General features: G+C 34.6%; 1 protein-coding gene across 1 annotated transcript; it reads right to left on the bottom strand.

Annotated features, from left to right (window-relative positions):
* Nucleotides 1-3,336: 3,336 nt before the first annotated feature.
* On the bottom strand, nucleotides 3,337-10,444 carry Cyp307a1 (cytochrome P450, family 307, subfamily a, polypeptide 1). The gene is made up of 2 exons (XM_013323527.1): nucleotides 9,973-10,444; nucleotides 3,337-4,841 (listed from the first exon to the last, which is right to left on the bottom strand). The coding sequence occupies exons 1-2, from the start codon at nucleotides 10,346-10,348 to the stop codon at nucleotides 3,607-3,609; spliced, it is 1,611 nt and encodes a 536-aa protein (XP_013178981.1). The 5' UTR covers nucleotides 10,349-10,444; the 3' UTR covers nucleotides 3,337-3,606.
* Between the last annotated feature and the right edge of the window lie 4,293 nt (nucleotides 10,445-14,737).

Raw genomic sequence — 14,737 nt, 5'->3', positions numbered from 1 at the left:
TGTTAGTACTTATTGAACAATAGATGGCGCTGCGCAAAATTGTATCGTATCATATCTTTAAATGAGCAATTCTCCAACGATTTTCATAAAATTTAGTATATAGGGGGTTTCGGGGGGCGATAAATCGATCTAGCTAGGAATTATTTTTCGGAAATGTCATTTTATTCGTGTTCTATCGATAATCAACTTAAACATAAACTTAACTTTTTCTATCGGTAAGATCGAAAAATATTATTCATATTTCATCATTTTATTAGTAATTCGTACTTAAATATAATTTCCAAAAAACACAATTAAAAAAAAATACCGAGCAAAGCTCCGTCATCCAGATTTTTATATCTTATATATATACATATATATATAAAAGAAAGTCGTGTTAGTTACACTATTTATAACTCAAGAACGGCTTTACCGATATGCCTGAAAATTGGTGTGGAGGAAGCTTACAGCCAGGAGACGGACATAGGATACTATTTATTCATTTTTTTCGAATTTATGCCTTGAACAGCTGCTTTTATTTAACTTACTAATATTATAAATGTGAATGTTTAGATGGATTTGATGTGTGGATGGGTGGGCTACACTAATTAAGTTTTTTATATATCAACGCGGACGGATTCGCGGGCGACGGCTAGTGTGTTATATATATACAATGTAAACCGAAAGTTATTCTATAAAAAACAACTAAACGAACGGAAACGCTTCCGACAGTCATGAATTAAACAACATATTTGACCTCTGGTTAGAGTTTTTTTAATAAGAGAAGGGGGCAAACGAGCGGGGACCGCAGAAGCGTTGCCGGATTTGAGAAGATACGCTTCTTGAAGGAACCTAAGTCGTGGTTTGGACTACAAAGACAGATAACGTGGTGCGAAGATTCGGGTTATTAAGTTCTGTTCACGATTGTCGCAAATTAGTAAGCCTTAAATTATTCGCGTGTTTTTTTAACAACTTTTTAGATTTTAGACTCCCCTTAACTGTCATAACTTTGTACGTATTTTTGGTACAAATATTGAAATTGTCAAATAATATACTTAAATTTAAATTTATTAGTCAGGAATTACTTACATTAGTTATCTTATTTTATTCCTCCCCCTCTTTGTGATGTTTCGTGCTTTATTTTGGCATCCAATCCATTTCAAGTCACGTGATAAATGAACGATCCAGTCGCCTACGCGTTAATCCTGACAGTAAAGAAACACTATGGCAAATTTTTACCCAGATCTGTTTCTCCACTGGTAATATTATAAAATAATCCAACTAAATCTATTCACTTTTTGTTGTCAACACTTCCCGCGCGGTTCTGTTCTATATTTATGTCACTTATATTTTTTTTAATGTAAAAGGCAAAGGCTCTCGGCTATTATGCCACAACCATGGTAGAAAGTTTGATCTACTACGTCCACCAAAGAGTTCTGATATGTAATTATGTATTATAAAACCTTCTTATTAAATATTAATCGATCCAAACACTTTAAATGTATGGATGGATGTTGTTGATATCTCTAGAACGGGAGATCTCGGTGAAATTTGGCCTAGATGTAGAACATACTCTGGTAGAACACGTGAACGGAGTCGTGGGTTACAGTTAGTGTATGTACAATAAATCAAGTAAATCTGCAAGACTATCGCCATGACTATCTAGACTAGATTTAGGGGATTTTGTATAGCTTCAAACTGAAACAGTGGTAGAGCCCGCTTTAACATCTTCGCACGAATTGACCGGGCTCGTCCGGTGAAATACCACGATCACACAGAAGACACGCCTCATGTGCGAAGCAATTCCAACTACAGTCTGATAAGCGTGGGTCCCGGAGGCCTAATTTAGTCCTCTTTCCCTTCCCACCCTTTTTCTTATAAGGAGAGGATGGGAAGTGGACGTGGACTTTCCAGATGAGAGGATGCATGGAAATATTTTCTCTCTGTGCATCCTCTCCTCCGTCGATTAAAGGTAGGCAACGCATATGTAATTGCGTATGTCTATGGGTAGTCACTTCGCTATATCAGCGATTTCACGAAGACGAAAACTTAACTATGACGTGAGTTGTTTTGTTGCTTTTTGTATGCATGTGTTTTCTCTAAGTTGTTAAAAATGTGTCAAAATAAAAAGGTGAAAAAAAGAACTCATAATATCAATTGCAAAAAACTATAATTTAAAATTTCTAACATACGTTCTACCAATCACAATGATTCTATTTACTAGCTAATTATAAAAAAAACATAGACGATAAATACAGTTATAAATGCCAACAAAAATGCATTTTTTGACGAACATAAAAAAACTACAGATAATCAAAAAACATAATTTCCACAGATTAAAACAACAAAAATATAGATTAAAAATGTAACAATTTTGCGATTTACTAATTTCTTATTAACATAAAAAAAAATTAAAATACAATTCGGAATTTAAATAATTATATAAAAAAATTACCAAATATTAATTTTAATATATTTTTGTTACAATTTTTTGGAATATTTCGAATATCATCGATAGAAAAGTAAAATAAAAAAATTCTACGTTTGTATTATGACAGCAATTTCTCTTCGTATTTTGAACGTACTTTATAAATGTTGCTACAATAAAAAATTGGCAGTGATAATAAAATACATATAAAATTATTAAAAAAAAACATTAGAAACGTAATATCATTATTATAAATGCTTTTATTTAATACATAAAAAATTAAATGATTAATTTTTAATCTACAATTTTTGTTTTACTCTTCATACATAAAGACGTAAAGAAGACTATTTTTAATTTTAAAATTCCATGCCAGTTATAAAGATTGAAACTCGATAAGGGGACGTCCAGAAATTACGTGAGGTGTTTTTTTTAATTTTCAAAATGGTGAGATGTCGTGAGATTTTATTCAACCCCCATCCCCCAATCTTACGTGAGATTCCAAAATGTGAGTTTCTTACGTAAACGCGTTGGATTGTCATTGTAAAAAGAATAAAAAAAATGCTTCGAGCTTTTGCTGTTTTTTGTTTTAATCAGAAAAAAAATAGCGTGATATTTGCCGAGACCCTCTCTCTAAAGTAATTAGATGAGATTGGACTCGACCCCCTCCCCCCTTAAACACCTCACTTAATTTATCGACGCCCCCTAAACACTAAAAAATAAGCAGTCGATTTAAACAACTTTAAACTTGTATTTAAGTTATGCGTATTTGATTTTTGACAGCGTAAAAACTATAAAAAAATATTTTTTTATGATCAATAAATATTATTTTGAGCCTTTCTCTATGGCCATACGGTTATCTGTGTTTTTAAAAACTAATTATAAAATCATAAATTCCATAAAAAATAAAAAAAAACAAGAAATAAATTTTCACTTAAAAAATTGATTTAATTTATACCTAATTTATAAAAACTAAAAAGAACATAATTAGTATAAAACCTTTAAAACTTCTGGTGGGATATTTGAGAGAAATCCACAACAGAATTCCGTATGGCCGCCCAGAGTAATTTATCTACAAAAATATAGACGAAGTTATCTGACCCGATGGACCTCTGGAGCTCATTTTCCCTGCAGCCCATAACTGCTGAACGCGAAAGCGTTTCTCACCGGACCAGTTGAGTTAATCAGATCACACATATCTATTATTTTCTTGGCATTAAATACAAATTGAACGTGTCTTTAGGTAATGCAACACATGCCGGCCTTTGTTTCAAATCATCAATTTTTTCAGCTCGTATATCGAATTCTTGAATAATATTAGCGAACATAACAAAGCTCATTGTTGTTACCAAAGTTTGTCCTATGCAAGTTCTTTTTCCGATGCTAAATGGCAAGAAATGCGGAATATTTTTCTTAACTGTAACCAATTCTTTCTCCGGTTCAGTTGTCTTGTTTATCGGAGATCTTTCGCTGTCGGATTCCATACCCGAATCGCATTGTGAATTTCTTCTGACACGTATTTTGTTGCGTTCCAAAAATCTATTAGGATCAAATTTCCCAGGGTTTTCCCAATATTTCTCTGATTTATTTAATTCGTAATTATTTATGAAGACAACGGTACCCTTTTCGACACCGTATCCCGCTATAACAGCAGGTTCGGTTGCTACATGGGGTACGATTGGTGATGAAGCATATCTTAAACATTCTAGTATTGTCGCTTCAGTGTAAGGAAGGTTGATTCTATCTGTGAGTGTAACAGCTCGTTTCCCTTTAGTGATACCATCGATTTCAGCTTTTATCTTCTTACCAACATCAGGATCTCTTGCAACAGCTGCAAGACATAACATGACAAGATTCCCAACAGATGAATGTCCGCCTAAGAAATCTTCTAACATGAAAATTATAGTATTCCTGTCAACATTTGGATCTTCATGTAGTACTCTTAAAAGGCCATCTAGGAAATCTTTTTCTGGTCCTTCTGTATCGAGATTAATCTCCCTATGATCTACAATCCTCGATAATATGAAAGATCTTATATCTTGTGACCAGTTTGATAATTTTTCCATGTGTTTCTTGTAAAACGGAGCCAACCATGGTAGGAAGTCGACTGCGTATCCTTGATTTATCTCCCAGAATATTTCGTCGAAGTGATCGACGATTTTTTTGAATTCAACATCATTTTCTGTATCGAATCTTATGTTGCACATATAATTTGTGAACATATTCATCGCGCTCGACATCAAAAAAGGTTTTATATTAATGCTGCCTTCTGTGTTCCTGGTCACTTGTTTCAATGTATGCAATAATTCGACAGATTCAAATGTAGCCACTGTTCCGATACGTGAGAAATTATCTGTATGTTGCTTTGGACCGCAATGACGACGGGCAAGATTACGTCTTCTCAGTTGAAGATTCGACCAATCACAGAGGGCTAATGCTGTGGACAAAGATAAGATTGCTTCAGAAAAAGAAAAAAAAGATTGTAAAAGATATTTGCAACTAACTATACTGAACTGAGCGTCGGTGGCTCAGGGGTCAAGCACTTGACTTGCAATCTGCAGGTCTAAGGTTCGAATCCCGCCATGTACCAATGTGTTTTTCGATTTCCGATTTACGAAAACATCGTGACGCAACCTGCACATATCTGTGAAGTAATTCAAAGATATGTGTGAAGTCAACCAACCCGCACTTGGCCAGTGTGGTTGACTATGTATTATCACCCTTAACTTAGGGTAGGTTCCGAGCTCCTCGGTGGGGACGTATAGTGAGCTGATGATACTGAAATCTTTTCTAAACAAGTCTAATTCATACATATTTATATAAAGAGGAAAGATATGTTTGTATTGACTAGGTGAAACTAATGAAACGATTTGACAAATTTCACTGTTGGATAACTACACTAACACCGGTTGACTAGCTGTCGCCCGCGAATCTGCGCGGAACTAAAAACATAATTAGTAGCCTATATGTTCTTCCAGACTATGTTCTATATGTATGACAAATTTAATCGAGATCCGTTCAGCTGTTCTGGAGATATCTTCTAACAAACATCCATCTAAAGATTCGCATTTAGAACGTTATAAATTTATTAATACCGATCGAATGAAAACGAAAATCTCGAAAGACTGTATCCTATGACACTCTTTGTAAGTATACGAATCGAATGACACCTCATTTGTCAAAATCTGTTCACTCGTTTACTCTACAGGATGTTACAATTAAACTAATATACAAACCTATATACATAGTAACATAAATATACGTGAATATTGTCCTGAGTTAGTCGAGTAATAATAACAGTATTGTTAAATCTATGGTGTATTGAGTATAGCAACACTGAACGTCTAGCAAAAAGTCTAGCATCTATGTCAGGGATTCTCAAACTTTAAGCTGGCAACACACCTTAAATTTTACTACGCTTTTTGTTACTCATAAAATCTTTTTATGGATCCCCTGCTGCTATATTTCTTAAAGTACATAATTTGAATTTACTAAAAACCACAACGGGAATACTTTAGGAACCATCCATTTAAATACACATAAACTAGCCTTTGTCCAATACTCAGTTTACGCGGATTAAAAAAAAAACTTAATAATCTATGTTTTCCTTCAGACTATGTTCTATATCTATGCCATATTTCATCCATCGAAACATTCTTATTTATAAAATTAGTTACAATAAGATTTTTTTAACTTATATATAATAATATAATACTGGCTTTTTTCTTTCTGTGTTGCCATGTCTATTAAATACTCCATGGGATCAGCAGTTTGCGAATCACTGGTTTAACATAGAGCAAAAAATAAGAAATCACGGTCGGATACTTCCAATGTGATGCAACTGTAATAAGAAGCGAATAAAATTGAAAATGCATCGTGTAATGATGCGGTAAGGCAATCAGTGCGTGAAGGAAAAAGTACATACCACGGCAGAGAGAAATGTTACTCTTGTTTATGGCTTAATAATACACGATTAAAAACTCTTTGGACGGAAAAAGTGCACCTTGGTATCACAGACAACAATTTTAGTGACGTGACGTATCAAGGGAAAGTTTTGGCGGGAATTTGAAGTGTCAAATATTGACAAATTAATTATTATAAATGTAAAAAATTTAAAGTTTGTTTTAATTTGTGAAACGCGTAATTTTATAATTTAAAATATGGCGGCAATAGATTTATAACCTACTAGCTGTCGCGCGTAACATCGTCTGCACTGTATGTGTTCTTCCAGACTATGTTCATCATATATATCAAATTTCATCCACCCAAACATTCTCATCTATATATATAAAAGAAAGTGGTGTTAGTTACACTATTTATAACTCAAGAACGGCTTTACAGTTATGCCTGTAAATTGGCGAGGAGGTAGCTTAGAGCCAGGAGACGGACGTAGGATACTATTTATTCATTTTTTTTCGAATTTATGCCTTGAAGAGCTGCTTTTTATTTAACTTATCTATATATTAAGTTTTTAAAAAATCCACGCGGACGGAGTCGCGGGCGACAGCTACTTTATAATATTAGTAAGAAGTAACATTACGAAAGCTTTTGAAAGTGCGTTCGTAGAAAAACTATTCCAACTAAACATGTTAATGATTTTAAAAATAATTTAAACACTAACAATGTCACGCATAATTTTCCCGCGCATTAAAAAAATCTATGTCAAATAAAAATTACGTTAATACCTCGTGATTGGTATAATGTTACACGCTGACAATGTAAATAGGAAGAATTAAATACGGTAATATCATTTTACTGACATCTAGGACAACTCATAGGCATTTATTTGTGAATAGCTGACGACTACGTCTTTACCCGCGTGCATAATAGTCTATGGTTTCCAGATTAAAATCATTCAAGCAACAGAGTAACGCATAAATAACATTTTAAAAATAATTTCAGAACGGAACATAGAAAAATAAGCTTATAAAAAAATCTTACTAATGGATGATGGATGTTTCTTTAAAAATATCTCCGATACGGCTCAATGGATGTTGATAAAATTTGTCATACATATAGAACATAGTCTGAAAGAACGCATAAGCTACACTAATTAAGTTTTTCTATGTATCCACGCGGACGGAGTCGCGGGCGACAGCTAGTAATCTAATAATTACTATTTACGATTACTAATCTACTATTGGATGCTTGTTCTAGAGATATCTTCAAACACCCATCCATCCATGTCACATCGATCTTAACATTCGCATTTAAAATATTAGTAAGGTAAACAAAAAGCAGCTCTTCAAGGCATAAATTCGAAAAAAAAAAGAATAAATAGTATCCTATGTCCGTCTCCTGTCTCTAAGCTACCTCCTCACAAATTTTCAGGGATATCGGTAAAGCCGTTCTTGAGTTATAAATAGTGTAACTAACACCACTTTCTTTTATATAAATTAGATCATCGACGTCAAACTTAAACATCAACCTTACTTACTTTTAAAACTTGTCAAGGTTAAAAAATGCTGATGCTACTTAGGCATAGTTTAGTTGCCTAGTATTAGGTTACGTGAAATGCATGATGCAATATTATAAGGCGCCAGTGCGTTTTTATTTTTATTATACGTGCATCAGTATTATATTACGGTGATGTCCAAATTATGAGCGACAGCGGATTTACTCTGACTCTGATCTCCGTATGAAATATCTATCTCTTTTTTATCAAATATGAAAGACAGGGACGACTATATGTTTTATACAGAGATTTTGATGGCAGAATACTGGTAGAATTTATGTGTGCAGAATTAGAAAAAAAGAAAAGAAAAGCGTCTCATGTTACTCGAGACTATGTTCTATATCTGTGCCAATTTCAATGAGATGTTGCGGAGCTATCCACTAAATATGTAAATCTAACATATACTACATAAACCGTACTTATATACCGGATTCTTATGTAGACTATGTGTCCTTCCAGACTATGTTCTACATGTATGCCAAATTTCAGCAAGATCAATACAGCCGTTCTGGAGACACCTTCTAACAAACATCCATCTATCAAAACATTCACATTTATAACATTAGTAAGATAAAAGTAAATTTTGGGGAGACATAACGAACTTCAAAAACGTATAGACCTGACGCGCACAATCACGTGACTTATCCAAACTTACTGTCAGTTCTATACATTTTTGAAGTTCGTTTTGGAATCGTTTCGTATCGAATACACTTTGTCTAACCCCTACATCGAACCCGTTAAAGCTAATTGAGATTAACTCAAAGGCTCTTCCTCCATTTGCCGCGATCTGCAACGTCCCACCAAACGATTGCGATCTTGATGGGCAAGAATTAGTAGAGCTCTAAACCCATGACTGTACCTGTGTAGAAACGGACTCTCCGCATTTTGTCTAACCCCCCTGATCGTTACATCAGTGGCAAACTATTTATCTGTTCTAAAACATTAGAAGGTACGAGAATCTTATCTACCCGCTTCCTCTTATGAATTATACCAAACCATCTATATCTTAATGTTTTTAGGTGTAGGTTTACAAGGGTGTCCTAATTTCTTAGGTCACGCACAGGATATGTGTCACAGGAAAGGTCTAGATCTTAACCATTAATATCACATATCAAAGAATGACTAACTATGTTAATTTTTAGGCTGTCTATATTATGATAAATAGATTTTATTATTTGCATTGAGTAGTGTACGGAATTACTTATCCGATTGGAAAAATTCTTTAACTGTTGGGAAGCTACGCTATCCCCTAGTGACATAGACTATTTTTTTTTATTTCGCGAAGACGAAGTCACGCGTATTTCTTGTATTCAAATACGTTTAATATATTATTATAATTGCTTAAAAGGTGTAAAATGAATTTATGTAAGAACTTGGTTAATACGTTGGTTAGTTTAAAAAAAAGGTGCCATATTCTTTGAAATTTACTAAAATTAATTATAAAACTTATGAACTTTCATAATAGAGGACTTTTTAATCTATACCATAAAAATGAAAAATGCATAGATAATATCAAAGACGAAGTTGCGTGTTGCATTCTGCCAGGTGTATTGTGGACTTGGGCCCTGTAGCGTGTGTTGTCTTTGCATTGGAAATTTAAAAAAAATATATAACGTCAAATGACGTTTATTGGCGGTGAAAAGTTGAAGTTAAATTTTAATTATTATTGAAATAAACGACAGTCGATTTGTGTTTTTAATTATTTCGTGATTTTATAAATGTTTTTAGTGAACGGAATAAAATTGATGTTTAAAATGGTGAGTGATATTTGATTTTTTTAATTTGACTATTGGAACGTAATAAATTGTTTACGCTGCAAGACTTTTTTAAAAGTAGCTTTTAATTTGAAAATTTAATAAACTTAATTTGATTTTTTTTACATAAATTTATCAAAATTTCTATTATAAATAGTAACATAATAATTTGATAATATTTTATAGTATTAAATCGAGAGTATTAAAGCTTCTTAACAGACTTAAATTCCTAGGAATTGTTAATAAAAATATTATTTAACAATTACGACAGTTGGAATAGTTTTTTTTGGCAGGAAAATTTAATATAATATTTTATAGCAAGAAGAAATATTATTAGAAATAAAAAAAAAATAACTTACAGTTATTTCTGTCACCGGCGAAGAGTTTGTGAAACCTCAAAAAGTCTGGTCTGCCTCCGAAGAATTTTCCATTCTGATTCAACACCTCTCTTATCAATTCCAAGTTATTGACAACCAAACACTGGCTACTTCCTAGTTTTATACTAAAAATGTCGCCATATTTCTTCGCTAGATCCGTAAATGCCTGGAATGGTGATTCTCTTTTACCCAATAGATGTAAACTGCCGATGAAAGGCAAAGGTATCGGTCCTGGTGCTTGCTGAAACTCTGCCAATACTGTATACCCTTGTTTGGTTGTTTTCAACGCGATAGTTCTTCGCGTAAACATTTTATATACCACTAGGGCGATGATAACAATTATTAAAAGCGCACTCATGATGATTTTTTTATTTTCCTAAAAAAGAAATTTTTTATCGAGTGGCTACTAGACACTGGTTTGACAGGAGTTTTGGCGGGAACCAGGAGCGTTCGCCGGCCGGCACTGCGTCAGCTGGGATGGCAGTAGACATTTTATACGGCGGCCATTTGCATTTTAGGACTGCGCCCCGTTTGACAGTTGTACAACTAAACATAACTAAAATGAACCTTATCGTATAGGAATAAGGTTTATACAAGTGTAATATATAATTTTGTCTTATTTCGTATGATCGAATATTTCGGTTGGTCGATGTTTTCGATTTGAAAAAAAACGTATGAAACAAACAAATTTATAAATCAAACTAATATTTATCAAATGAATTTATCGCTTTTATGTTTTACTAGCTGTCGCCCGTGACTCCGTCCGCGCGGTATGAAAATAAACTATTGGTTGCAGCATAATGTTATAGACTAAAGCCTTCCTATATAAATGGACTAGCCAACAAGAAAATATTTTTTTAAATCGGACCAGTAGTTCCTGAGATTAGCGCGTTTAAACAAACTCTTCCGCTTTATAAGTTTAGATTTAAGGTTTATATTATTTTTAAGTATATAGCTTCATTGAAAAAACTATTACGATTGGAATGATTTTGAAACATCGAGAGTCAAATGATGTTTTTTTTACGATCGTCCACTTTTTGTTATTTAAAATTTTAATACAGATTACGTGGGACGATAATACTTTAATGTTACAGCAATTAAAATCTACTTTTAATTTTCTATCTTACTAATATGCGAATGTTTAGATGGATGTTCGTTTGAAGGTATCTCCAGAACGGATCGCGATGAAATTTGGCCTACATACTCGGATGGAGACACGGGCGACAGCTAATATAAACGATATAGCAATTTGAAAGCATATATAATATTATTTGCACTTACAATTTAAAACTAAAGCACACCACAACGTTACATCTTACTAATATTATAAAAGCCAATTAGATAGATGTTTGAAGATACCAACGGTTGAACTGATCGCGATGTTTTAAAATACATGTAGAACATAATCTGGAAGAACACATAGACTACTAATTATGTCTTTTTAAGTCTGTGAAGTGGAGTGGCGGGCGATTGCTAGTAATATTAGAAATGCGAAAATTTAGATGTTTGTTAGAAGTTATCTCCAGAACGGTTGTATGGATCTTCATGGAATTTATCATACACGTAGAACAAAGTCTGGAAGACTGGAAGACTGGGTCACTGCTAGTATTATTATATGCGAAAGTTTAGATGGATGATTTTTAGAAGATATCTCCAGAACTGCTGTATGGATTTTGATGAAATTCGCCATACATATAGAACATAGACTGAAAGAACACATAGACAACTTATTATGTTTCTTAAAACAACGAACGCACGGAGTGGTGATCAACAGCCAGTACAAATATATGAATGCAGTATAAATATAGTCAAAACTGGATAAGCGAGAGACAAAAGAACCGCGATATATTTCTCGATGTCTCACCAGTACGAGGCTAGAGCTATCCTCCCCAGGGTGGAGATTCCTAGCTTGCATTGCACGGTGTTGCCGAGGAACTGCTAACCCGCGCCCTTCTAGGAACGCAGCGATGCCCTTGTTAAGTCGGTCACTGGGCGTCATGGTCGCATATATATGCTTCATAATACAACTAGTTGTTGCCCGAGACTCCGTCCGCGCGGTATTAAAAATAATAAGTAGCTTATGTGTTTTTACAGACTATGTTCTACATCTGTGCAAAATTCCATCAAGATCCGTTATGCCGTTCCGGAAATATCTTTAAGCAAACATCCATCTAAACATTCGCATTTATAATATTAGTAAGATGGCGTACCACATTATGTGTGTAAGGGAACAGATCTAGGGGTTAAAGTCACTGTTCTTTTCCAGTAAGCGCTAGAGATGGGGATGAATCACAATTACCTATCTTGCCTCCCCCGGGACATTGCGCATGCATAAAACATTCCTATCTGAAAAAAAGGCTCGAGCCCCCAAACACGTGTTTGAGCTGACGTCATTGTACAGATCAACACAGATGTTTGACCCGGTGTGCGTCAAACTAAATTATGATAGCTCACTAACACCCTCATGTCAATGTCAAAAAACTGTCACGAGATCCTTATCAGTTTAAGGGCCTTTTTTATTGATAGGCTAGTGAGCTGTCGTTTATGAATTTTGCATCCATAACGGTCAGTTTTTTTTATCATTTTCTATACCTAAGTAGGTATAAAGTCAGAGAGAATCGGGAGAACATGGCCTCACCGGGTCAAACAAGTTTGTAGGTCTATATAATGAGATTATAAAATTATTCGCGTACAAAGACTTGATATAACACTCGTCTTACGATCTTCTACGTCAGAGCTTATATTAAAGAGGGCGTGTTGTATAAATTGTTTTCATTTTAAAAAAGATTTTACACGAAAAAAGTACATTAAAATGTACAACGGACGCAAGCGACGTAAAGGATGTCTTATTAAAAAAAAAACTTGTCCTCTGTTGCCTAAAGCTGTTGTATAAAAAAACAAAAAAAAAACTTAAATTACTCTCGCATATCGAATGGAACTTATATACGTAGTTTCAGTTTGGAAAAAATAACATCCTGTACTCATAGTTATTATTTTTTATATTATAAGGTTGTTAACAAGTAAGCGGCCACTTTGCTCGAAAAGCTAAGCGATCGCTGCCCATAGACATCCGTAGAGGAGGCTAGCAACAACAAGAGTTGCAGTCTGTACCTCGTTCGCTGCAACACGACCTCACAGAACACACGCCTCAAATCACAACTTCTTACAAGTGCACTCCGATGAGTGTGCGTGCCTGAGGACTCATTTTACTCCTCTTTCCCTTTCCACCTATTTCTTATCAGAAAAGGATGGGAAGGGTATTTGATGGGAACGCATAGGAAGGGGGAAACTCTTTCTGTACGTCCTAGGTCCCCCTTCTAGGTTAAAGATATGCGATTGCGGATGTCTATGGGTGGTTTCGCTATTTCAGCAAATTTAGGTAGCCGCTTGCTCGTTTGCTACTTCTTACTAATGTTATAAATGCGAATGTTTGGATGGACGGATGTTTGTTTGATGGTATCACCAGAACGGCTGAATGGATCTCGCTGAAATTTGGCATAGATGTAGAACATAGTCTGGATGAACACATAGGCTAATCGCGGTTTTTTTTTTAATTAAGTGCAGATAGTGTCGCGGGCAACAGTTAGTTATGACGTAAAAAAGTAGGAACGAAAGATACGATTTACCGTTAGTTACGGTTTCCTTGACTTTTCCGTTATTCCTTTAACGTATACGAAAATTAACAAATTGGGCCATTTCGACATCCCATTTCAAAGAAATCGAATATTTTCGAAGTAAGGAAAAATTTATCATTTTCCTTACAATTGTTGCATTGCGAATGTTTAGATGGATGGATGTTAGAAGGTATCTCCAGAACGGATGTATGGATCTCGTTGAAATTTGACATAGATGGAGAACATATTCTGGAAGAACACATAGGCATAGTTTATTTTTAATTCCGCGCTGACGATGTCGCTAGCGACAGCTCGTTCGTTAACAGACAAAATTTAGATTTTATTAAATTTATTATATTACGATACTATCACACCCTTCAATAAAGTACAACATTAATATACATACAAAATTTATTCAATACTTCATAGACGTCAAAAATTAACATAAAACGGACTCTATGACGTCATACTCCGCCATCTTGTTTTACGTGTTGCCAACCGCTGTTAGTTACGACCAATATTTTTCCATACAAATACGATTTCCTGCGTTATTTATAGTTCGAAGTTTGAATAGAAGAAAAAAAAACATTGAATAATTCAGATGTCCACGAATTTTTTAATATTGCCCTATTTGGCGAGTACAGTTACGTGATAAAGTGTTGTAAGGAACGATATTTGTAACACTTTTCTATTTGTCTGTAAAATAAAATTCGTGTTATGGTTAATGAGATTTAAGGTACGTGTCCGTTATCCCGCGCCGGACGCACCGTACGGCTCGCAACGGATTTTAATTTGCTTTGTTTAACAAAATGTTTTGGGTTGGGGGAATCTTCGTAAGATACCCTACCCTAGCCTTTTGGGGGAAAGACAGGGTTATGTGGGATTCTTACTCCCTGTAACCCTCTCATTGCGACTGCGAGGGTCCCGTGATCTCCAAAGGAACGCACCGGAACCATAGAGCTACATCTATCATTCGCTGCATCGAAACGCATCTGCAATTACGGTATGCAACGGTCGCACTATTTCAGCGATTTCAGGTGGCTGCTTGTGTGCCACCTCATGATATAAAAAAAAGTAATTTGTTTGTCTACCTTATTATGTATGCGTCGTGAAGATACCGTATGATTTCTAAC

The sequence above is a fragment of the Papilio xuthus genome, unplaced genomic scaffold, assembly GCF_000836235.2.
Source record: "Papilio xuthus unplaced genomic scaffold, Pxut_1.1 DF825355.1, whole genome shotgun sequence".
Taxonomy (NCBI): Eukaryota; Metazoa; Arthropoda; class Insecta; order Lepidoptera; family Papilionidae; genus Papilio; species Papilio xuthus.
Note: the sequence above shows the minus strand (reverse complement) of the source record. Positions and strands in the feature narration are given on the sequence as shown.

What these genes read in the sequence shown, in the direction of transcription:
- Cyp307a1 (XM_013323527.1), bottom strand. Translation starts at nt 10,348, where the DNA reads ATGAGTGCGCTTTTAATAATTGTTATCATCGCCCTAGTGGTATATAAA. An exon ending in CGCCGGTGACAGAAATAACT is followed by an intron (nt 4,842 to 9,972) that starts GTAAGTTATTTT and finishes CTTTGTCCACAG; the next exon opens with CATTAGCCCTCTGTGATTGG.